The sequence below is a fragment of the Odocoileus virginianus genome, chromosome 20, assembly GCF_023699985.2.
Source record: "Odocoileus virginianus isolate 20LAN1187 ecotype Illinois chromosome 20, Ovbor_1.2, whole genome shotgun sequence".
NCBI lineage: Eukaryota > Metazoa > Chordata > Mammalia > Artiodactyla > Cervidae > Odocoileus > Odocoileus virginianus.
Window position 1 is genome coordinate 5,255,113 of NC_069693.1, and position 19,882 is coordinate 5,274,994.

The window sequence follows — 19,882 nt, forward strand, 5'->3', positions numbered from 1 at the left end:
TCTCCCCCCTGCCCCGCCCCGGCCCCTTCCGACTCCCACAGCGGGGGAGGCCCCTCTGCAGACCGCGTGTCCCCACGTGCTGCTGGTATTTTTATCCTGTCTCGGAACACACGGTCCTGTGATGAATGTTTCACAGTTTACGGAATTCATTTCATGTCCTGCCAGGTCCCGGACCGTCAGCTGCACGTGTTCATCCCTCTGCAGCTCGTTAACCCCAGGACGCGGGACACGCGTGGTCCCCTGACCTGGTGCCTTATCGCTCGCTCGGGGAAGTGGCAAAGCTTCCCTTCCTCCCTGTCCCTGTCTCTCTCTCTCTCTCTGTCTCTCTCTCTCCCTGTCTCTCCATCTCTCTCCCTGTCTCCCCCTCTCTCCCCCCATCTCTCTCCCTCTCTCTGTTTCTCTCTCTCCCTGTCTCTCTCTCTCCCCATCTCTCTCCCTCTCTCTCTCTCCCCATCTCTCTCCCTCTCTCTCTCTCTGTTTCTCTCTCTCCCTGTCTCTCTCTCCCCCCATCTCTCTCCCTGTCTCTCTCTCCCCCCATCTCTCTCCCTGTCTCTCCCTCTCTCTCCCTCTCTCCCCCCATCTCTCTCCCTCTCTCTCTCTCTGTTTCTCTCTCTCCCTGTCTCTCTCTCCCCCCATCTCTCTCCCTCTCTCCCTCCCTCTCTCTCCCCCCATCTCTCTCCCTCTCTCTCTCTGTTTCTCTCTCTCCCTGTCTCTCTCTCTCCCCATCTCTCTCCCTGTCTCTCCCTCTCTCTCTCTCCCTCTCTCCCCCCATCTCTCTCCCTCTCTCTCTGTTTCTCTCTCTCCCTGTCTCTCTCTCCCCCCATCTCCCCCCTCTTCTTCCTCTCTCTTCCCCCCTCCTCTCCCTCTCTCCCAGTTTTCTCTCCCCTGTCTTCTCTACACCCCACGTCTTCCCTGATCTCCCCTCTCCTTTTCCCCCCCTTTCTCACCCTTCTTGTCTCTTTTCTCTTCACCTCTCTCTCTCCCCCGCTCTCCTCCCCCATCCCCCCTCCTGACCCCATCTCTCTCCCTCTCTGTCTCTGTTTTTCTCTCCGTCTCTCTCCTCCCCATCCTCCCCGCTCAGGCTCCTCTCACCCCTCTTCCCCTGATCCTCATTTTCCCCCTCTTGAATTCTCTCTCCTCTCTCCTCACACCACATCTCTTCCCTCTCGCCCTCTCTCTCTTCCTTAACCTGTCTCTTTGTTTCCTTCTTGTCTCCCTGTCTCCCATCTAAATTGGCCTGCTCTCCGACCGTTCATCCCCTCTCGGGAACCCCCTGACCCCCATCCCACTCATGTTCCTGCTGGAATCCACAGCCTCCCAAGTCCTCTGGTGTCGCGCACGATCGCAACTGGGGGCCTCTCTCCCTCCCTCTCTCTCTCCCCCTCTCTCCCCTCTCTCCCTCTGTTTCCCCCCCTGTCCTCGCTTTTCTCCCCATCTCTTCCCTGCTCTCCTCTTCTTTTCCCTTCTCCCCCAGCCCTAGTTTCTACTGTTTCAGCTGGCTGTCCCTTTGATTGACCTCCCCCCCCACTCTGGTCCCTCCCTCTGTCCCTCTTCCCCCACTGGTCTCCCTCCTCCGCTTTTCTCTCTCCCCTTCTCTCTCTCCCCCCCCTCTCCTCATCGCCTTCCCCACCCATTCGCTCTCCCTGTCTCTCCCTTTCTCCTCTCTCCCACGCCCCTCCCGCCCCCATCTGTCTCCGCTCTCTCCTCTCACTCCTCTCCCTGTCCTCACCTCTCCCCCCCACCGCCCCGGCCCTCCTCCACTCCCTCAGCCCCCTCTCTGCAGCCGCGTGTCCCCATCTGCTGTTTTTTTTGTCCTCTCTCGACCACTCGTCCCTGTGTAATGTTCACTTCTCTTCTTTCATGTCCCTGCCAGGTCCCACCGCTCACCTCTCGTGTTTCTCTTCTCCCTGCTCTCGTCTACCCCCAGACTCTGCCCTGTCCCCTTCTCTGGTGCCCTCCATTCCTCCTGCTCTGTCTACTGCTTCTCCTTCCTCCCTGTCCCTTCTCCCCATCTCTCTCTCTGTCTCTCTCCTCTCTCTCTCTCCCTCTCTCCCCGCCATCCCTCTCCCCCTCTCTCTCTGTTCTCCTCTCTCTGTCTCTCTCTCTCCCACTCTCTCCTGTCTCTCTCCTCTGTCTCCCCCTCTCTCCCCCCCATCTCTCTCCCTCTCTTTGTTTCTCTCTCTCCCTGTCTCTCTCTCTCCCCATCTCTCTCCCGTCTCTCCCTCCCTCTCTCCTCTCTCCCCCCATCTCTCTCCCTCTCTCTCTCTGTTTCTCTCTCTCCCTGTCTCTCTCTCCCCCCATCTCTCTCCCTGTCTCTCCCTCTCTCTCTCTCCCTCTCTCCCCCCATCTCTCTGTTTCTCTGTTTCTCTCTCCCTCTCTCTCTCCCCATCTCTCTCTTTCTCTCCCTGCCTCTCTGTCTCTCCCCCGTCTCTCTCTTTTTCCCTCTCCCCCCATCTCTCTCTCTCCCCCATCTCTCCTTCTCTCCCTCTCTCCCTCTCTCTCTCTCCCCTATCTCTCTCTTTCTCTCCCTCTCCCTCTCTCTCTCTCCCTGTCTCTCCTATCTCTCTCTTTCTCTCCCTCTCCCTCTCTCTCTCTCCCTGTCTCTCCTATCTCTCTCTTTCTCTCCCTCTCCCTCTCTCTCTCTCCCTGTCTCTCCTATCTCTCTCTTTCTCTCCCTCTCTCTCTCTCCTTCCTTCTTTCTACTTGCTCCCTTCACCCACCCACTTTGCTCTCTTCCTCTCCTAGTCCTCACCGTCTCTCTCTCCCTTCCCTCTCGGGTCTGACCGCCTCCTCCCCCTGCTTCTCCTCTTTGTCCCCCCTCCCCCCGTCCCTCCCCCTCCCCCCGTCCCACCTTCCCTCCCCCTCCCCCCTCCTCTCCCCGCCCCCCCCCCACGGCTCCCTCCCCACCTGTCTTCCCCTCCTCTCTCTTCCCCGCCTTCCCTCAGGGCCTCGCTCAGTCCCCGTTTCCCCGCCCCCCCATCCCCTCTGAACGGCCCCCCTCTCCTGCATTTCCTCCCCTCCCCCTCTCCCCCTTCCTTCTCCCCCCGCCCCCCCCCACGGCTGTCTCCCCTCCTGTCTCCATCCCCCCCCCTCCTGCACTCTCTCCCCTCCTCTCCCCTCTCTCTCCTTCTCCCTCCCCGCCTCCATCTCTCCTTTCCTCTCAGTCGCCTTCCTCACCCATCCTCTTTCGCTCTCTCCCTCGTGGCTCTTCCCTACCCCTCCCACCTTCCCTTCTCCTTCCTCTCCCCTCTCTGGATCAGTCTTCTCTCTCTCCGTCCTGGGAGGCCCCTCCCAGCCTCGCGTCCTCACCCCGCGGGCTCCCAGGGCCGCCCTCCCGCCCTTGGGACTCTCAGGTTCCCAAGTTCTGAGCTGACGGAGTCTCCTAGCCAGGGATCCGGGGGCAGGGCTGTCAGGCCGGAGCCCCCGAGCTGGAAGAACCTATGTGACACCAATTTTCTCTCTCTCTTTCCTGTCCGCCCCGGACTCTGGACGCTGCCTGGAGGGATCAAGTCGGCCCCCCGTGAGGGGAACGAGGAACGGGCTCAGAGGCTGGAAGCGAGCTGCCTAAAGACACAGCAGGTAGGTGGCGGGGCGGGGACCGGGTGGGACGCCCTGCACTTGACGGGGAATCGGCGCCTTGACTCTGCTGAGCCGTGGACCCGGGCCTGAGCTTGGTGAGGACGGGGCGGCCTCCTTCCCGCGCCGTTCTCCTCCCCAACCCTCCGCCGTCGTCCCTTCCTCAGGCGGCGTGGGAGGACTTCGCCCACCGCCGACTCCACCGATGAGGAAACAGGCGCCAGGCGGGCCTGAAGACCAGCATCCACCAGGACGGAGGCCTCAAGGGAGCCCCGACGGCGTTTCCAGAGAACCCACGGCGCCCCCCGCAGAGCCCTTTTCTCCGCCAAGACGGCCCACGTGGGTCGGCGAGAGGCCCCAGGATCGGTCACCGGACAGGCTCTCTCGGACTGCGGTCGTCCATCGCCACCTACCGGCGGAAGACAAAACTGCAACCCAGCTCTAACAGACACTGGGACCGGCGGCCCCAGAGGACACTGCCTGGGGGTGAGGGGGGGCCTGGAGCGGGCGGAGAGAGGATTTGCCAAATTCTGTAAAAATCAAAAACTCTTCTACGCCTAACCAATGTATAGACGTCATACTCAGCAAGCTTCTTGGTATGCCAGCTTAGAGCTCCAACTGCATGTGTTTCCAAATCACGGGTGGTGGGTTCTCTCCTGCATTGCCATGGAAACGCAGGTCAGTGCTTTGGGAAACGCAGGAGAGTGGGATTCAGTTTATACAATGTGCTGGGGAGCCTATTTCTAGGAATTGGAATCAAATTGAGTTTGATTCCTCTACCATGAACTATCTGAATGCAAGGTGGCTGCAAGGAAAAGTGAATGGCTGACAGCCAGCCAAACATTAGTCCCTGATCCTCACCTGGAGTCTCTCTGGCTAGATAAACCTCTAGAGTTGTTTCCAGATGCTACTGCTTCAATGCACAACTTGGGGTGGAAAACATTCTTTAAAAACACTAAAATCAACCTTATATTAATATATTTTAAAAGAATACTTGCCAAACAACTATCTTGTGTGTGTGCTCAGTCACGTCCAATTCTTTGCAACTTCACGGAGCCCGCTGGGCTCCTCTGTCCATGGGATTTCCCAGGCAAGAATACTGGAGTGGGTTGCCATTTCCTTCTCCAGGGGATCTTCCCCACCCAGGGATCAAACCCACGTCTCTTTCATCTCCGGCACTGGCAGGCAGGCTCTTTATGGCTGAGCCAGCTCTTCTCAATAACCCAGATGACAGTATGAAGGCCTAGGTGGGGGGAGGGGTTTCCCCAGTGCCAGGGAACAGGTGGCATTCTGTGGGGTGGGAAATTGGGGAGGGGCCTTCCCTCCACTGAGTATTTGCCTTGCGGGTGCTCACCTGTTTTAGACCAGACCTCAGGAGGCTAGGGTGAAGAAGCCGGAGAGAGTGAGGGCTGAGCTCGGCGGGGGCTGAGAGGAAGGCATGAGACAGGACGAGGAGCGGTGGGGCTGTGGGCATGGGAGAGGAGGGAAGGTGTCTGCAATCTGGCCTGGGGGCATCTAAGTGAATCAGGAACCAAGGCTGGGGTAGTGATTCACGAGGCGGAAGAGGAGACCAGAGGGCCTCACAGGCCAGGCTGAGGGCTGGGAAGCCAAAGAGCAGAGGCGGCTCTGAGTCAAAAAGCCCTCCATGAGGGGGAGGGCCTGGAGGGGGCACACTGGAGGCTGGGGAGGGGGTCCGGGTGCAGGAGGAGGAGGCCAGGGCTGGGGCCACAGGTGAAGGGAGGAGGCAGGGAAGAACAATGGGCAGGTGGCCCAGCCCGCTGGTCTGAGGCTGGGGGTAGGGGCAGCACCACTCACTGTGGGGCGTGTCCATCTCTGTGCATTTGTGCTAAGTCGCTTCAGTCGTGTCTGACTGTGTGACCCATGGACTGAAGCCCACCAGGTTCCCCTGTCCAGGGGATTCTCCAGGCAAGAAGACTGGAATGGGTTGCCATGCCCGCCTCCAAGGGATCTTCCCGATCCAGGAATCGAACTTGTGTCTCTTTCGTCTCCAGCATCTGCAGGCGGGTTCTTTACCTCTAGCGCCACCCAGATTCCTGGGTGACCCAGACTCCCTCATCGGTCCCCAGGGCACAAGGGGAAGGAGCCTGGGGTCTAGAGAACCTGGAGGGGAGTCGGGGCTGGAGACGGGCTTGGGAGCCATCAGGAAGGGTTGCTCCCAAGCTCCAATGTGAACGGGCGGCTGGTCTATGGAGGTGGGGGTTGGGGGTCCCATACACGAGTGGGGAATCAAGCAGGCACAAAGGGATCCCTGCAGCACCCAAAGGTCCATCGACAGGAGACCAGTAGGATCCACTCAGAGCCAGCCATGAGGTGCAAGGAGAACCACTCCATATCAGACACGGAAACCTCCCTGACTTGTCAGGTGGTGGGGTGGGGGTGGGGAGCTGGGGTAACATATTTTTGCAAAAACTGTGTACATAGACTTGCTTATTTCTCAAAGGAGTTTCTACAGAGTCAGGCGCAGGAGACTGAAAGCTCGGGCTGCCCCCCAGTGCAGGGAAGAGGTGCCGGGCTGGGGTGAGCAGAAGGCTCTGTGCATTGGATGCTACAGAATCCTTTGGGTTTCGTTTGATATCCCCAGATACCCTGATCAATCAAAAGAAAACTGACTGCACTCTCCAGGGACAGGCAAGACTGAGAAGAGAAGTTTAACCGGGACAGAGCCCCAGGGAACCGGCACCAGCTCGGACACTGACTAGAATATGCCACAGAGTAACTCTGCCGGCTTGAGAGTGGCTGAGAAAGTCTAAGAAGGAAGTAATCAGATAAAGACCTCAGATCTCAGGTTACTAAAAAAAAAAATGGTCCAGCAAATGACTGGCAGGAGATCACAGCTGCAAACTAAAGGATCAAGAGCTCTTCATTTGAGAGCACTGCCCACGAAAGCGTCAGTGACAGAATTCACATGGAGCAGGAGAGATATCAGGGCAGCGTCTCCTACTGTTGGAGAAAGAAACGCCAGTTAGAGCAACTCGGGGACCCTTTCAGGACTTAAAGCTACCAAAAAAGTGGGCAAACCAATAACCCCCAATGCTGGCAGGTGTGTGACCCAACCATCACACTTGAAAACACAGAGGCAGTGTTTCTCAGGCCTCTTGTCACTGGGCAGAGGGGTGGCTGGGCAGGGCCAGTGGGCTCTGAGCTCCTGGAGCCAGGGGGAGCCGCAGCAGGATTAGAATCCAAGGGCATCAGAAGACAGAGGGCACACGGAGGTCTCGGCACCATCGATGAGTCACAAGAGGAACTCAAAGACACAAACACCGCCATGAAGCAAAGGACAAGAGCAGCTCTCAAAAACATCAACTGCGCCGCCGCGGTCTGCAGTCCTGTATTTCGGTCAAGCGTAGATTTTGTGAAAAAAGTAGGTGGAGGGCGGGCTGAGTGAGCTCAGTGTCCCTTTCTGGTGGCACACGGAAGACAGGGCCACTCTCTGGACATGGCCAAGGACAAAACCGCAGAAGATACAGACCTGGAGCATAACGGCAAGGACAGGTCAGTGCACAATCCCCAACTTACTACTCTGGTTACAGAGAGCGGCCAACAGCCTTCCCTGCTGGCTGGTGCTGGCTGTCACTCCAGGAGGGAAAATTACCTGATCGAGTCATCAGGGACACTCCACCAGGCATCTTCCTTGGCCATTCGGTCTGCTCGCAAAATGTCTCTAACCTATTGTAATTCTACTTTGAGTCATGAGTCCTCGGGAAGTCAAACTCACACCAGGGACAGGCAGGTGACAGCCTTCGACGGCACGCTATTTATAACCACATAAAGCAGGAGGCAAGCTGAACGCTGAATATTTAGGGCTCTCTTTAATAAACTGCTACACATATACACACCGTGGAGCCTGATGTCACTGTTACCATGACAATGGCGGCCATATTTTTGACGTTTCTGAATCACACACCTAGCCACCCGCAGAATTCAGTAGCGCCTGTACATCCTGACAGTCTCTTAGCCTAGTTAACAACTGTTTGCCTGTTAAGTTGCAAGCTGCAACTTTCCCAAACATTTACCTATTTCAATTATGTTGCCAATGTTTTTAAATAGACAGAAGGAGAAAGGGAGATAAATGGCAAGGAGTCAGCAAAGTCCCAGGGCAAAGACCAGCTGGGAAAGGGGTTCTCTACATCATCTGGGCCCTGACTCCGCTGCACGGTAGTCAGCTCTGTTTTGACTTCCAGCATCACTGGTTCAAGCCCCAGAGCCTCTGGAGGGCCTGGCGTACTAATAGCAGGAATTCCCAACTCCCACTAGAGCCGTGGGCAGATACAGGCCAGAGCAGCGGGAGCAGGGCTGTGCAGACGGAGTGAAAAGGGGGCGCCCAGGGCCGGCCCACCCCTGCTCTGTGCCAGCTCTGGGCTTTGGGGACCCCCAGAGTGCCCTCAAGACCACAGAGAGGAAGCTGGTGTCCCAATCCAGTGTCAGACAAGTGAGGGGGACCCCCTGGCCTGGCGGGGTGAGACCAGATAAAGGCACGGAGGCCGGAGAGAACCAGGCATGTTCCCACCCCACAGGGCTTGGGGTGCGGGATCAGGGGACCGGGAGCGTGGGCTCTACACTGCGGTGGAGCCAGGGGGGAAGGTGGGGTGCAGCAGGGCCCAGAACCCAGCCACCCCCACACCCACAGTAACTCCAAGCACAAGAGGGGAGGGACACATGGGGAGGGGGCGCCCTCCGACACCCACGGGACGGGGAGATGGTCGGGCCGGAGAGTCCTCCTAAGATGACCAAGGGAGCGGGCATGCTGGGCAGGAAGGGTGTGCTCCGGGAGAAAGAGGGCGGGCGGCACCCCGGCCCCGCGCCCCTCACCGGCCGCTGCCTCCGCCACCACCGCCTCCGCCGCCGCCCTGGCCCCCCGCATCCGGTGCTCCCGACATCATGAGGAAGAGGACGACTGGGACGATGTACATCCACTGTGAGCCGGCGGCACGGGATGGATGGACGGGCGGACAGAGAGACAAGAGAAGAGAGGTGAGGTCAGCGGTGGCCTGGCCACCGTGGGGGAGGTGGGCGCGGCGTGAGGGGAGGCGTGGGGAGAGCGGGCCCGGGTCCCCTACTGCACTACGGGCTGGGGGAGGGCTGGGGGGCTGCGGGGAGCGGGGAGGCGGGAGGGGGCGGGTCCTCACTCAGGCCTCGTGCGGCGGCGGTGCGGGCCCGGGGGCGGCAGGACGCAGGGCTGTGAGCAACACGGCCCCCCCCAGGATGAGGTGCCACTGAGGAGGGCGGGGGCGCAGGTCAGGGCCAGCGGCGGCTGCAGCGTCCGGCGGCCGTCATGGAGAGCGGGCCGGCCGGGCGCGCCCGCGGAGGCCGCGTTTGCCTGCAGCTCAGTGGTTTGGTTCTCCTGACCCCAGGAGCGACCAGCACGCTACCTGAGGCCCCGCAGACTTGATACCCAAGGCCCGGAGGCCCCAACCTCGCTGGCTTCCGCGGCCCCCTGCCCTGGCCCAGGGTGGGACGGCCTCCTCCAGCCCCAGCGTCACCAGCACCAAGGACCCTTGGCTCCCAGGCCCCTCCCCAGCCTGGCTGGAGGACACCTCCCCAATTCCCTCCTTTCTAAACCTGTTCCCCTGGATCTCTGCCTTCCACCCTGCAGCCCCCACCCCCAGCCCAGCTCAGGCCCCCTCTCCTGTCCTCGGTAGGCATGGACCCCACCCCTCCCCGACCACGCCCCCTTCTGCACTCCCTCCAAATGGAACAGACTGACACTCCCTGTCCCTGGTCTGAGCCCGGCCCAGGCACCCAGTGAGCTGGCCCCGGCTCCCTCACTGCCCAGCTCCAGGGCGGGCTGTTTTCTGAGACCGGATGCCCCGTGACCACCGCCACGAACGGACACAGGAGGGCGGGTGCGGGGCTCCAGCATTCTGCCCAGGGGCCAGGGAGACGAGCACAGAGACCAAGCCGGCCCTGCATAGAGGAGGGGAGCTGAGCAGGACGAAGCAGGACTCAGGATGAGAGGGAGAGGGCCCTTCCCCAGGGCCTCAGGGGCGTGCAGAACCCCACTCACATATTTAGCGAAGAAGGACTTCTGCTCCTGGGGGTTCTTGGCCTTCTGGGCCTGCTCCATCTCCAGGCGCTCAATGAAAGCTGCTGTCTCAGGCCTGGGAAGGTAGGGGTAGAAGCAGAAGATGGGATGAGGCGCCCCCACCTCCCCCACCCCCCCAGAGGGCCCAGAAGGGTGGCGGGAGGGGCAGCGTGGGAGGCTGGCCCGGCCCGGAGGGGCCTGGCTCTGTCCCCTTCCAGCACCCCATCCTCACCCGGGCGCAGTGACCGGCGGCTGCAACTGCACAGAAGTGTTGAACAGCTCCAGGTCCACGTCCTCCACCTCGTGGCCCCGGCAGCCCCCAGGGTACGTCACCACCGACACGCCCACCACGTTGCCGGCCACATCCACGTGCAGGGTCAGCTGGTCCGAGAGGTGAGACTCTACCAGGGAGCACTGCGGGCAGAGGGGAGGGGGCTGAGAGGAGGAGGGCCAGCAGGGGCTGCTGCCCAGGCTTCGCCCACACCAGCACGCCCCCGCATCCCATGGGGCCCCAGAGGCATCTTTAAAAGCCCTCCACGTGACCCCCTCCCACCCCACCAACCTCAGGTGGAATCAGCAGCCTCTCCAGCGCCCACAAGGCCCTGAGCTGCCCCATTGGAGCCCCCGCCAACTGGACTGCCCCTCTCCAGCCCAGGAGACCCTCAAAGGCAAAACCAGGTCCGAGCCTTCCCCATCCTTAAATGCTGGGCCACAGACAATGGAGGCCGAACAGTAGGACCTAGGCTGGAGCGGTTGGGCGAAGCAAGGATGGGGCCCAGTCCTCGTTGCTGACTCACCGCGGGGACAAAGGAGGAGACGTAGCCTCCGGCTTCTGAGCCATCAGGGGCCCCAGGCCGCCGCGGGACCCGGACACGGTACAGGCCATTCAGCGCTGCCACGTCCTGCAAGGGCGGAGAGGAAGAGGTGGTGGTGAGCGAGGCAGCGCCCAGCCCCCACCAAGTCTGCACCCCCCACGGGGCCCCCAGCCAGGAAGGCCCAGCCAAGCCCAAGACTCCTCCCACTGGCCTGCCCCACTGGGCAAAGGGGAAGCGGGAGGGAAGACCACCATGAGGAGAGCAGAGCCCGGCCCAGCGAGGGAACAAGTCCCCAAGAACGCTGCCCCCAGGTCTGGGTCCAGTCCCACACCCAGGCTCCTGTTAATCCTTTTCTTCTTTCTTTTTTGGGGTCGCGCCAGGTGGCTTCTGGGATCTTAGTTCCCCAACAGCGGATGGAACCTGGGCCCACTGCAGTGAAAGCATGGTCCTAACCACTGAGCCACCAGGGAAGGCCAGGGACTCCCCAGTTCTAGGAGTAGCAAATTCCCTCTGGGGGTGACAGGAATCACATGGGCACCGTGCTGGTCCAGGTGGACGTCACCCTGCTATCTCCCACAGGGAGGGCACCCAGGGGCCCGCAGCTGCCCAAAAGAAGCCTGTATCTCCCGCCTCCCCCACGGCTCCATCTGTCCAAAGGGGCAGAGCAGCAGTGGCCTGTGGCAGCTTTTGTGAGCTTCCCCCCAAAGTCAGCTAGCTGGCCTCTCTCCTCTCCTTCCTCCCTTTCTCCACCCTGCTGTCCAGAGCCCCACTTGAGCCCGGTACCTCCCCACACCCTCCCCAAGGAGGACCCGGAAGTACGCATGCTATGCTCCGAGGCACGTGCCCCCCCATTCCAGCAAAGCCGGGGTCCCCTCCTCACCCGGAGCCGGCCCCGCTCCTCCTCGTTGAGCTGCCGCTGTGATAAAGACAAGGTGCCGTCTTGCTGGTTCCAGAGCAGCGAGCCCCGCTTCCGGAAGTGGGCACTGTCATCTGGGGGTGGGGGGGGGCACACCTGGACTCAGCGACCTCCCAGCCACAACACCTGTCAACCTCGCAGCGACCAGGTCACCTCCCCACTCTGAGCCCTCATTGTTCCACCTAAAAACTGGGGACACCACCACCTTGTCTTGCCCTCCTGCCTCCCGGGGCAACCCACGATAGGTGCCCAGACCCCACAGCTCCTAAACCTGGTCTCCAACTTGCCAGGTGACCCAGGGTCACTCACATAACCTATCTGGCCCTCAGCTTCCCCAGTTGCAGACCACAGGGTACAGAGCTTGGGCACTCCCAAGGCCAGGCTTTCTTGGGCAGATGGCAGGCTCTGACTGGAGAGGTCTGCAGAGGGTCCCAGCTTCAATGGTTATCATGAACGCCCCCCACTCCAGAGTCTGGGGCCTCAGACTGGATTATGAACCCCTGGGCCACACTGACATATCTGGGAGTCTGGATGCATTAGTGCATTAACGCAGTTTAAGCTGGGCTTTAGAGCAGGTCCTGACTCCGCCATTCACTTGTAAAAGGACCTTGTCTGGTGTCCCTCTGCACCTCGGTTTGCTCTTCTGGGAAGTGGGGCTATCCCTACCACCTCCTACTTTGCATGACTATTCTGAAGATGTCTGAGTTAATATAGGAGGAGCATCTACCAGGGCAGGGCACGGGACAGGTGGTCAGGAAAGTCTGCTCTGAGCTTATTACCACCACAGTGACCTTTCTGACACGGGCATTTGTCTTACCAGTATAGAGGTATTCAAAAGCAGAGCTTCTATCCTTCCCCCATCCAACTCCCCCGTGTTAATGCAAACACACTCCCAAGTGCAAAGCTGTGAGTGAATGGATGACGTGTATCACATAGGGAGGCACCTGAATTCACAGGGCAGTGACTAAGTGTCCAGGTCAGGACGTTGTTGGACTCACCGATCTCAAATGAGTGCTCCAGTAGCAGCCCCACGGTGCCGCAGCCCTCGCCTTCTCGACCTTCCACCCCCACCTGCGCGTGACAGAAAGGGACCCACTTAAGGACCATCAGAGTCCTCAGTCCGGCAGGATCCAGGAACCCCAGGACACATAGACCCGTAGGCTGCTGGAAGAGCCTTATTTTCATACCCATATCCAAACACTGATGCATGCTCACGATTCCACCGGAATCTGACCATTTCATGAAAATTCATGATCTGGACGAGCCCCAGAAAACCAGAGCCTACAAACCAGTTGCCTCGTTTTCAAGGCAACTACCTCCAGGTCACTTTCACGCCTAGCATCATAAATATTCATGAGTTAAAGGGTATCCTTCACAAGCTAACATCCAAGTGACCTCGGTGTCACCTTAAGCCTCAACAGTCACGATGCCGCCATCAAGCAAATTCAAGATTTCAGGCCTTCCTTTCCTCCAACTCTCCAAATTTCTCCAACCTCTGAATACTCCACTCTCCACCCTCAAGCCTGCGCTACCTCGTTCCAGATTTTAATCCTCGAGCTCAACATTCCGCCCACCCCACGTGTATGCGGGAGACGGAACTCGTCCACTCTTTCGAGACCACCCTCGCCATTTTCATTTTAGACGCCCCGACGTCTGATTTGCCAAGATTCCACCCGGGCCACACATCCTCAAGCATATTCATGACTGCGGATCCCAAGCGCTCGAAACTTAAAGAAGTTCTTGCCCCGATCTCCTCTTTGGGTGCAGCCAAGTTTTCACCGCACCGATAGCCTTGGGGCCAAAAAACCCATCCGAGCCCCGCCTCCTTATGCATATTCACGAGTTAGGGCCTCTCTAACCTCTCGCTTTCTCCCAGGCCTCATGCACGCGCAGGACTGCAGCCTCGCTTTGCACGGTTTTCATCTCGTCTTCCCTCCCGGCCCTGCGCAGCCTCGTTCCCACCTTAACCGACCCAAAGACCCAAGACCGCGATCTCCGGCGGCCCTGCCCTCTGTGCAAAGCGAATAAGTACTCACTCCCCGCACAGTGGCTCCGGACCGGCAGCCACTACCCCGCGCCCGGCTGGGCGCTGCTGCCGCCACCAGCAAGAGGAGGAGCAGTCGAGTCGCCCCAGCGGCAGGGACAGACATCTCGGGCCCTTTCCTCCAGCCCAGAGGCTGGAGTCAGGCGGGCGCCGCGGAGCACGCCGGGAGCAACGGGCCGCATCCCGTCGCCCGTGCGCCTGCGCCGGCTTCTTGCGACTGCGCACTAGCGCCCACCCGCTACCGCGGCCTGACGTCGCTGGGCGACCGCTGCTCCCTCTGGGAGTCCGGGTACCGCCCCCTCTGGTGACGTCACGTGTCGACGCCATCCGCCTCGCTGTGACGTCACAGAGCCCGCGGCCCCGCCCTCCCGTTTTCTCCCTGGGCACCGCGCTCCGCTCCTCCCAAGGGGCGGGGCGTTGCGATGAAACGGGAGCCCGAGCCTAAGCCGGCCTTCGGTGGAGCAGGTGAGGCGGGACCAGGCGTGATGGCAGGTGAGAAGTGGAACCGGTCCTGGAGGGTTGGACCAGGTGCGGGAACCAGGTGAGGGATGGGGCCTGCGATGCGGAGACCGGTAGCCGGGAACCCCCTACCCTCCGCGCGGGGCTGTCCGCCCTGGGTAGGGAACCCCTACCCAGCCTCTTGGAATAGGTCTGCGAACTTCGCCGCTTCTGTAGAACGCCCCCTGGTTCCAGCCTGTCCCACGGGCCGGCCCGGACGGCTCCAGCGCCATCTCCTGAGCGGCGAATTCGACCAGCTGCGAGACTTCCCCATCTTTGAGAGCAACTTCGTGCAGGTGCGGGAGCCCCAGAACCCTCTGCGCCGAAGCCTGGGCCCCGACTTCCTGACGCAGGGAACCTCTGCTCACCTTACCACCCATCTCCTGACCTCCACACCCCACGCCCGCCAATACCTCCAAACCTTTAGTTCCTCTGTGACTGCTAACCTTTGATTCCCTCAGTCCATGTCCCTGACTTCATACCCAGGTGACTCGACCTTTGACCCCAAGATATCTGATCCTCTTCTTGATGGTTGACTTTCTTGGTTCATGCCCCTTAATCCTACCAAAATTCCTGACCTCTGATCCCTCCCCGACCGTGCTCCCCATTTGTCCAGCTTCTAACCTCTGTCGCCACCCCTCCCCCGGCCCAGGTGACCCGGTTAGGAGAAGTTGCCAACAAGGTCACCATGGGAGTGGCAGCCTCCAGTCCAGCCCTGGAACTCCCAGACCTGTTGCTTCTGGCGGGCCCTGCCAAGGAGAACGGACACCTGCAGCTCTTTGGGTGACTGCCCCCACCCCCAGCCTACACTGCCTTCCTCCCCAGCTCTGGGCACCCTAGGTCCCCTGAAGCACCTCCTTTCACCTGGATGGCCCCCAGGGCCAGGAGCCATGGATGGCTGCCGGCCCTCTCTGGGCTACCAGTCCACCCAGGAGAACACACACGCACACACACACACACACACAGGGCCATCTGCAGGGATCAGCAATCAGGGATAGATGGACATGAGGGGGACAGCCCATGGCCACACCCTGGTAGGGGTCAGGAGAGCGACCATTTATGCAGCACCTACTGCATGGGCTTCCTTGGTGGCTCAGATGGTAAAGTGACTGCCTGCAATGCAGGAGACCCGGGTCTGATCTCTAGGTTGGGAACATCCCCTGGAGAAGGACATGGCAACCCACTCCAGTACTCTGGCCTGGAAAATCCCATGGATGGAGGAGCCTGGTAGGCTACAGTCCATGGGGTTGCAGAGTCAGACACAACTGAGCAACTTCAGTTTCACTGCATGGTATGCTGGGGCCCTTTAACCCCATCCTCAGAAAGAAAAACTGAGGCCCAGAGAGGGGAGCCACTTGGCCAGGGTCCTAGTGTGAGTCAGGGGTGTCCTGGATTGGAACCACCTGCTCTTCACGACCAGCCCCCTGGATTCTGGAGCTCTCAGGCCACTCTCTCCACACTGTCCCTGCAGGTCTTTGTGTTTTGTTTTGTTTTTTCATTGAAAAAGTAATGCAAAAACACTCTAAGGTACAAGACACACACAGCACAAAATACACCTTTCTCCCATCCTAGGCTCCTGCCTCCAACTCCAGCTGCAAATACCAAAGCATTTACATGAATAGAGTATATTTACAGAAACATTCTGCCCGTGGCTTTCTTTTTTTTTTTTTTATTGCATGTGTGCTAAGTCATTTCAGTAATGTCTGACTCTGCAACGCTGTGGACTGTAGCCCACCAGGTTCCTCTGTCCATGGGATTCTTCAGGCAAGAATACTGGAGTGGATTGCCATGCCCTCCTTCAGGGTATCTTCCTGACCCAGGAATTGAACCTGTGACCCTTATGTCTCCTGTATTGGCAAGCGGGTTCTTTTACCACTAGCACCACCTACATCTCATAGTTAATGAAAGAAACGGGGCAGGGAAAGGGAGGGGAGGAATGAAGGAAGAATGGAGTCACATTATCACAAACACACACACAGACACACAATCCTTTATTTGCAATTCTGAAATCCAAAAAGGTTTGTTTTGGTTTTTTTTTTTTTTTTTGCAACTCATTCAGTGGTATAATGATTCTGACCTGAACGAACTTGAAGCTACATACAGCCTTTATTTATCCGCCCTGGATAAGTTGAAAACATTTCACAAAGCAGTATTCTGTTGTCAGAACCCTGTACTGAGACATTCTCTACCACACCTCCCTTTTCTTTTCAATATTAATTGTATCCCACCACTTGAGTCACAACTTGCAGTTGGAAGAATATCAAGGTTGGTGCTGAGAAGGAGTCTTTGATCTCCTTGTAATCTCCTTCAGCACTCTGCCTTCTCCCACCATAAATCATAATACGGAAGTAACATCATTGAGCCTGCTCTGCCAACTCAGCCTCTAGACTCACCCCCCAGCCCCTCACTTCTAACCAGCTTCCAGCCCTGGGCGATTCTGTGCTGGGATGGACAAGTCCTCTTTTGGACACACCATTCAACAAACTCCACCCCCTTGGGCACCAAGCTTGCATCTGCCTCTTGCTGAGATAACCTAATAGGGAATGTCCTTGAACGAATGGCTGCCTTCAGACAGCTTGGGTTCAAATCCTGGCTTCACCCCTTCTTCTCTGCCTTTGGCCAAGCTTCCTACCTGTCTGGGTCTCAGTTTCCTCACCTGCAACATGGGGATAAGAGGAGAACCCACTTTCCAGGGCTGTCAGGGGATAAACTGAGTAAATGTGAAACACTTGGAACAGCACCTGGCACAGAGTATGCGCTCTGAAAATGTCAGCTGTTATTCTTCCATTTGGGGAGCGTAATAACAGATCGAGTCACCTATGAGGGACACGGATGTGTCCTGTGCCTGGGGTGACTACCAGTGCAGCAGGCAGGGGACATCCATGCACAGCCGGGAGGGTGTGAAGTCAGTTTCTGGAGATACATTGCTGGGCCTGAGGGGGGTGGTGTGTAGCTACCCAGTGTTGCTAAGAACCTTGGTAAGACTTGGGTTCAAATTCTTGCTGTGTGATCTCTGCCAAATTACCCATCCTGTCTGGATTGTTTCCTCCGCTGCCTTTTTTGGGCATTGAATTAGGCTGGGGGCCTGAGCGATTCATGTATTCGATACTCAGTGAGCATTCATTGAGCATGGACTGTGGGTCAGCTCTGGATATGAAGGAAACAGCAGTGGAAAAAACTGGACCAAACTCTCTGCCCTCAAGCTCACCTTCTACTAGGAAGGCAGACAGAATAGATGTCAATTTGTCCAGTGGCTGAGGTCTGTGGAGACAAATCAGAAGGGGGTGAGGGGTGGTCATGGGGAGGTCAGCAAGGGCAGATATGGTTGTAAATAAGCAGGAGGTTGTAAACAGATCTTCTCCCTGAGAAGGTGCCTCTTGAGAAACAGGGGCAACCCTTCTCTTGAGATGAAGAGGGCAGGCCATGGGGATGGTTGGAGGAAGATTTTGGGCAGAGGAAACAGCCTGTGCAAAGGTCCTGGGGTAGGACCAAGCCTGGCAGGTTTATGGAACAGTAGGACCAGTATGGCTGGAGACGGTAAACCAGGAGAAAGGGCGGGAGGGGAGGACAGAGAAGGCACAAAGCGGCACAGAGCCTGCAAAACCTAGCGGTCAAGACCAGGACTCTGTTTCCTCTGAGCCCTGGGAGCAATTTGAGCTAACTCTGGTGTTGATGTGACTCTGAGGCCAAGAATCCACCTGTAATGCAGGAGACGCAGGAAACACGGGTTTGATCCCTGGGTCAGGAAGATCCCCTGGAGGAGGCAGTGGCAATCCATTCCAGTGTTCTTGCCTGGACAACCCCATGGACCGAGGAGCCCGGCGGGCTACCGTCCATGTGTCACAAAGAATCGGACACGGCTGAGCACGCCCCCATTTCACCCGGGTGTTGATTGGAGCCCTCTGGCGGCAGTGTGGGAACAGACTGGGGTGAAAGCGGGAAATTGTGGAGACTTAGAAATGGTCGGATTTTGAGTATTAATATCAGTACATTTTAACGGTGGAGCCATCAGGACTTTGTAAGATCGGTTAAAAATGTCAAAAAGACGGATCAGGAGCGACTCGCACAATTTCTGGCTGAGCAAGTGGGAGGATATAGTTAAGACGAAGACGAAGAGGAGCAGGTTTGGGGTTGGGCTTAGGTCAGGAATTCAGCTGTTGGACGTTGTGTCCGATGTCGATCCAACATCCAAATGTTAATTTCAAGTAAGCAGCTATCTATTCGAGTCTCGCGTTCAGGAGGAGGAGGACCAGCGGGAGACACAGATGGGCTCCGTGTCTGGACGAAAGTTTGAGATGGATAAAATCCAAGAGGCAGAGAAAGTGACAAAGGACTCCTTCCGGGGGCGGAGAGGGGCGCTGGGGTGGGCGCTGCTGGCGCCTGGAAGGGTCAGATGCTGAAGCCGCCCCTTCCACCCGCCCAGGCTGTTCCCGTTGCAGTTCGTCCAGCTCTTCGTCCACGACGAAAGCCGCTGGCAGCTCAAGGTCAAGTTCCGCACCGGCCGCGCCTTCTACCTGCAGCTGCGGTCCCCGCCCGAGAGCCGCGACCGAGAGTTCGGCCAGTGGGTGCGGCTGCTCTACCGCCTGCGGTTCCACTCGGCCCAGGGAGCCGTGCCTTTCACCCAGGACTACTCGGCGCTGGAGGACGACGAGGACGGGGACGAGGACGGGGATCTGACGGCGGGAGAGGCGAGGAGGGGGAGGGGCGTGGGCGGGGCTGGACTCCTGGCTCCGTAGAGAAGGAGGGAGTTGAGGGGCGGGATCCGGGATCTGAGAGTGGAGGTGACCCGGGGCCCAGACTCCTGAGTTCTGAAAGGGTGTGCTGTCTCTGCTCAGAGTTCAGGAGGCTCTCAAAACAGAGCAAGGTCCGCAGGGCCTTGATGCGCCAGCAGAGGTGGCGATGGTTTCCTAATGGGGCACTGCCTACCCAGCCTCCCTCCCCTTGACCTAACACGCTGGGATCTGGAGAGGGAATGCCTAGGCCTTGAAGAGTTGGCCAGGCCAGGGGCCAGTTACCCGGAAGGCCTGGGGAGGGGAAAGACACAAGTCTTTGAAGGTGGGGACACTGGAACCTATGGGGCCCCTTCCTTGAGAATCCCCTGCTCCCCACGTCTTCCTAGACAGTACAGAAGGCCCACTCACCCATCCCCCAAACAGCAGATACAGCCACAAAGCATCTGAGACCAGCTCTCTCTTGTACGCAGCTTCAAGCCATGGAAGCCAGACTGGACCCACAGATGTCTGAACTCTGGGGACTCTGACGCCTCCAACGTTCTTTGAGGTCACCAAAAGACCAGAGATCAAAGTGTCCCCTACCGTGGGGCCGGACAGATGAATTAATATTAAAGTTACTAAAGATCGGCCACTTAAGAACCAAGAAAACCGGGTCATGAGCACTTTCCCCATCGTCACCAACTCAACATGGCGGAAGCAGCTCTTTCAGTAATGGCTGCCTCAGCGTGGTCTCGGGTTCATGGTGTCTGGCTCCGTGGGCCCCGCACGCACCACTCCAGCATGTCTACCCCATAAGGGTAGCCCCCAAGTCAGTCCTTGGCTTCCTCTTTGACCTACTTGGCTGCCACTGCAGCCGGCCCGCCTCCTCCCCACTCACAGTGGCTCCTCCCAAGAGGGCTGCCTCCACAGGGCTTTGGGTCCCCATGCAGTTGCCATGGCAATGTGGTGAAAGTGAAAGTCGCGTCGGGCTCTTTGCGACCCCATGGACTTAGTCCATGGAATTCTCCAGGCCAGAATACTGGAGTGGGTAGCCTTTCCCCTCTCCAAGGGATCTGCCCAACCCAGGGTTCGAACCCAGGTCTCCTGCATCGCAGGCAGGTTCTTTACCAGCTGAGCCACAGGGTCAGCAACACGGTAGCCTCCCTAAAGTAGCTGTACCAAGCCTCGACATGGTCCCCTTCACCAGGGCTGCCTCGAGGTGGTGGTTGCCGCTCCAACCTGGCTGCCCCACCGCCCACCCCTGGGAGACTAAACCTA

At 58.6% G+C, this 19,882-nt stretch overlaps 2 protein-coding genes and 1 long non-coding RNA gene across 9 annotated transcripts; 2 read left to right on the forward strand and 1 right to left on the reverse strand.

Annotated features, from left to right (window-relative positions):
• The first annotated feature begins 2,845 nt into the window (after window positions 1-2,845).
• LOC110133156 (uncharacterized) lies at window positions 2,846-4,582 on the forward strand. Its single transcript, XR_002312699.2, has 2 exons — window positions 2,846-3,579; window positions 3,744-4,582. It is a non-coding gene; the product is annotated as an uncharacterized lncRNA (long non-coding RNA).
• A 2,798-nt stretch (window positions 4,583-7,380) lies between these two features.
• On the reverse strand, window positions 7,381-13,604 carry EMC10 (ER membrane protein complex subunit 10). 2 transcript variants are annotated; one of them, XM_070450445.1, is made up of 8 exons: window positions 13,387-13,604; window positions 12,349-12,421; window positions 11,315-11,424; window positions 10,417-10,521; window positions 9,852-10,033; window positions 9,602-9,695; window positions 8,724-8,810; window positions 8,421-8,510 (listed from the first exon to the last, which is right to left on the reverse strand). In XM_070450445.1, the coding sequence occupies exons 1-7, from the start codon at window positions 13,498-13,500 to the stop codon at window positions 8,724-8,726; spliced, it is 765 nt and encodes a 254-aa protein (XP_070306546.1). In that variant the 5' UTR covers window positions 13,501-13,604; the 3' UTR covers window positions 8,421-8,510. The 2 variants fall into 2 exon arrangements, with proteins under 2 accessions (XP_020742542.2, XP_070306546.1); XM_020886883.2 differs by lacking the exon at window positions 8,724-8,810 and having other exon boundaries at window positions 7,381-8,510.
• A 73-nt stretch (window positions 13,605-13,677) lies between these two features.
• On the forward strand, window positions 13,678-19,337 carry GARIN5A (golgi associated RAB2 interactor 5A). 6 transcript variants are annotated; one of them, XM_020886884.2, is made up of 5 exons: window positions 13,678-13,935; window positions 14,044-14,188; window positions 14,545-14,675; window positions 18,316-18,580; window positions 19,096-19,337. In XM_020886884.2, exons 1-5 carry the CDS (start codon window positions 13,817-13,819, stop codon window positions 19,150-19,152), a joined length of 717 nt encoding a protein of 238 aa, XP_020742543.1. In that variant the 5' UTR covers window positions 13,678-13,816; the 3' UTR covers window positions 19,153-19,337. The 6 variants fall into 6 exon arrangements, with proteins under 6 accessions (XP_020742543.1, XP_020742545.1, XP_020742546.1 ...); XM_020886886.2 differs by having other exon boundaries at window positions 13,678-13,922; window positions 14,070-14,188; XM_020886887.2 differs by having other exon boundaries at window positions 13,678-13,886; window positions 14,070-14,188.
• The last annotated feature ends 545 nt before the right edge of the window (window positions 19,338-19,882 follow it).

Excerpts from the sequence above, each read along its gene's own strand:
- GARIN5A (XM_020886884.2), top strand. The coding sequence starts at position 13,817 with ATGAAACGGGAGCCCGAGCCTAAGCCGGCCTTCGGTGGAGCAGGTGAG. Across the intron at positions 14,676-18,315 it reads GGACACCTGCAGCTCTTTGG|GCTGTTCCCGTTGCAGTTCG; the intron begins GTGACTGCCCCC and ends CCACCCGCCCAG. Across the intron at positions 18,581-19,095 it reads GGGATCTGACGGCGGGAGAG|CTTCAAGCCATGGAAGCCAG; the intron begins GCGAGGAGGGGG and ends TCTTGTACGCAG.
- EMC10 (XM_020886883.2), bottom strand. The coding sequence starts at position 13,500 with ATGTCTGTCCCTGCCGCTGGGGCGACTCGACTGCTCCTCCTCTTGCTG. Across the intron at positions 10,522-11,314 it reads AGGAGCGGGGCCGGCTCCGG|GACGTGGCAGCGCTGAATGG; the intron begins GTGAGGAGGGGA and ends CCGCCCTTGCAG. Across the intron at positions 9,696-9,851 it reads CCGCCGGTCACTGCGCCCGG|GCCTGAGACAGCAGCTTTCA; the intron begins GTGAGGATGGGG and ends CTACCTTCCCAG.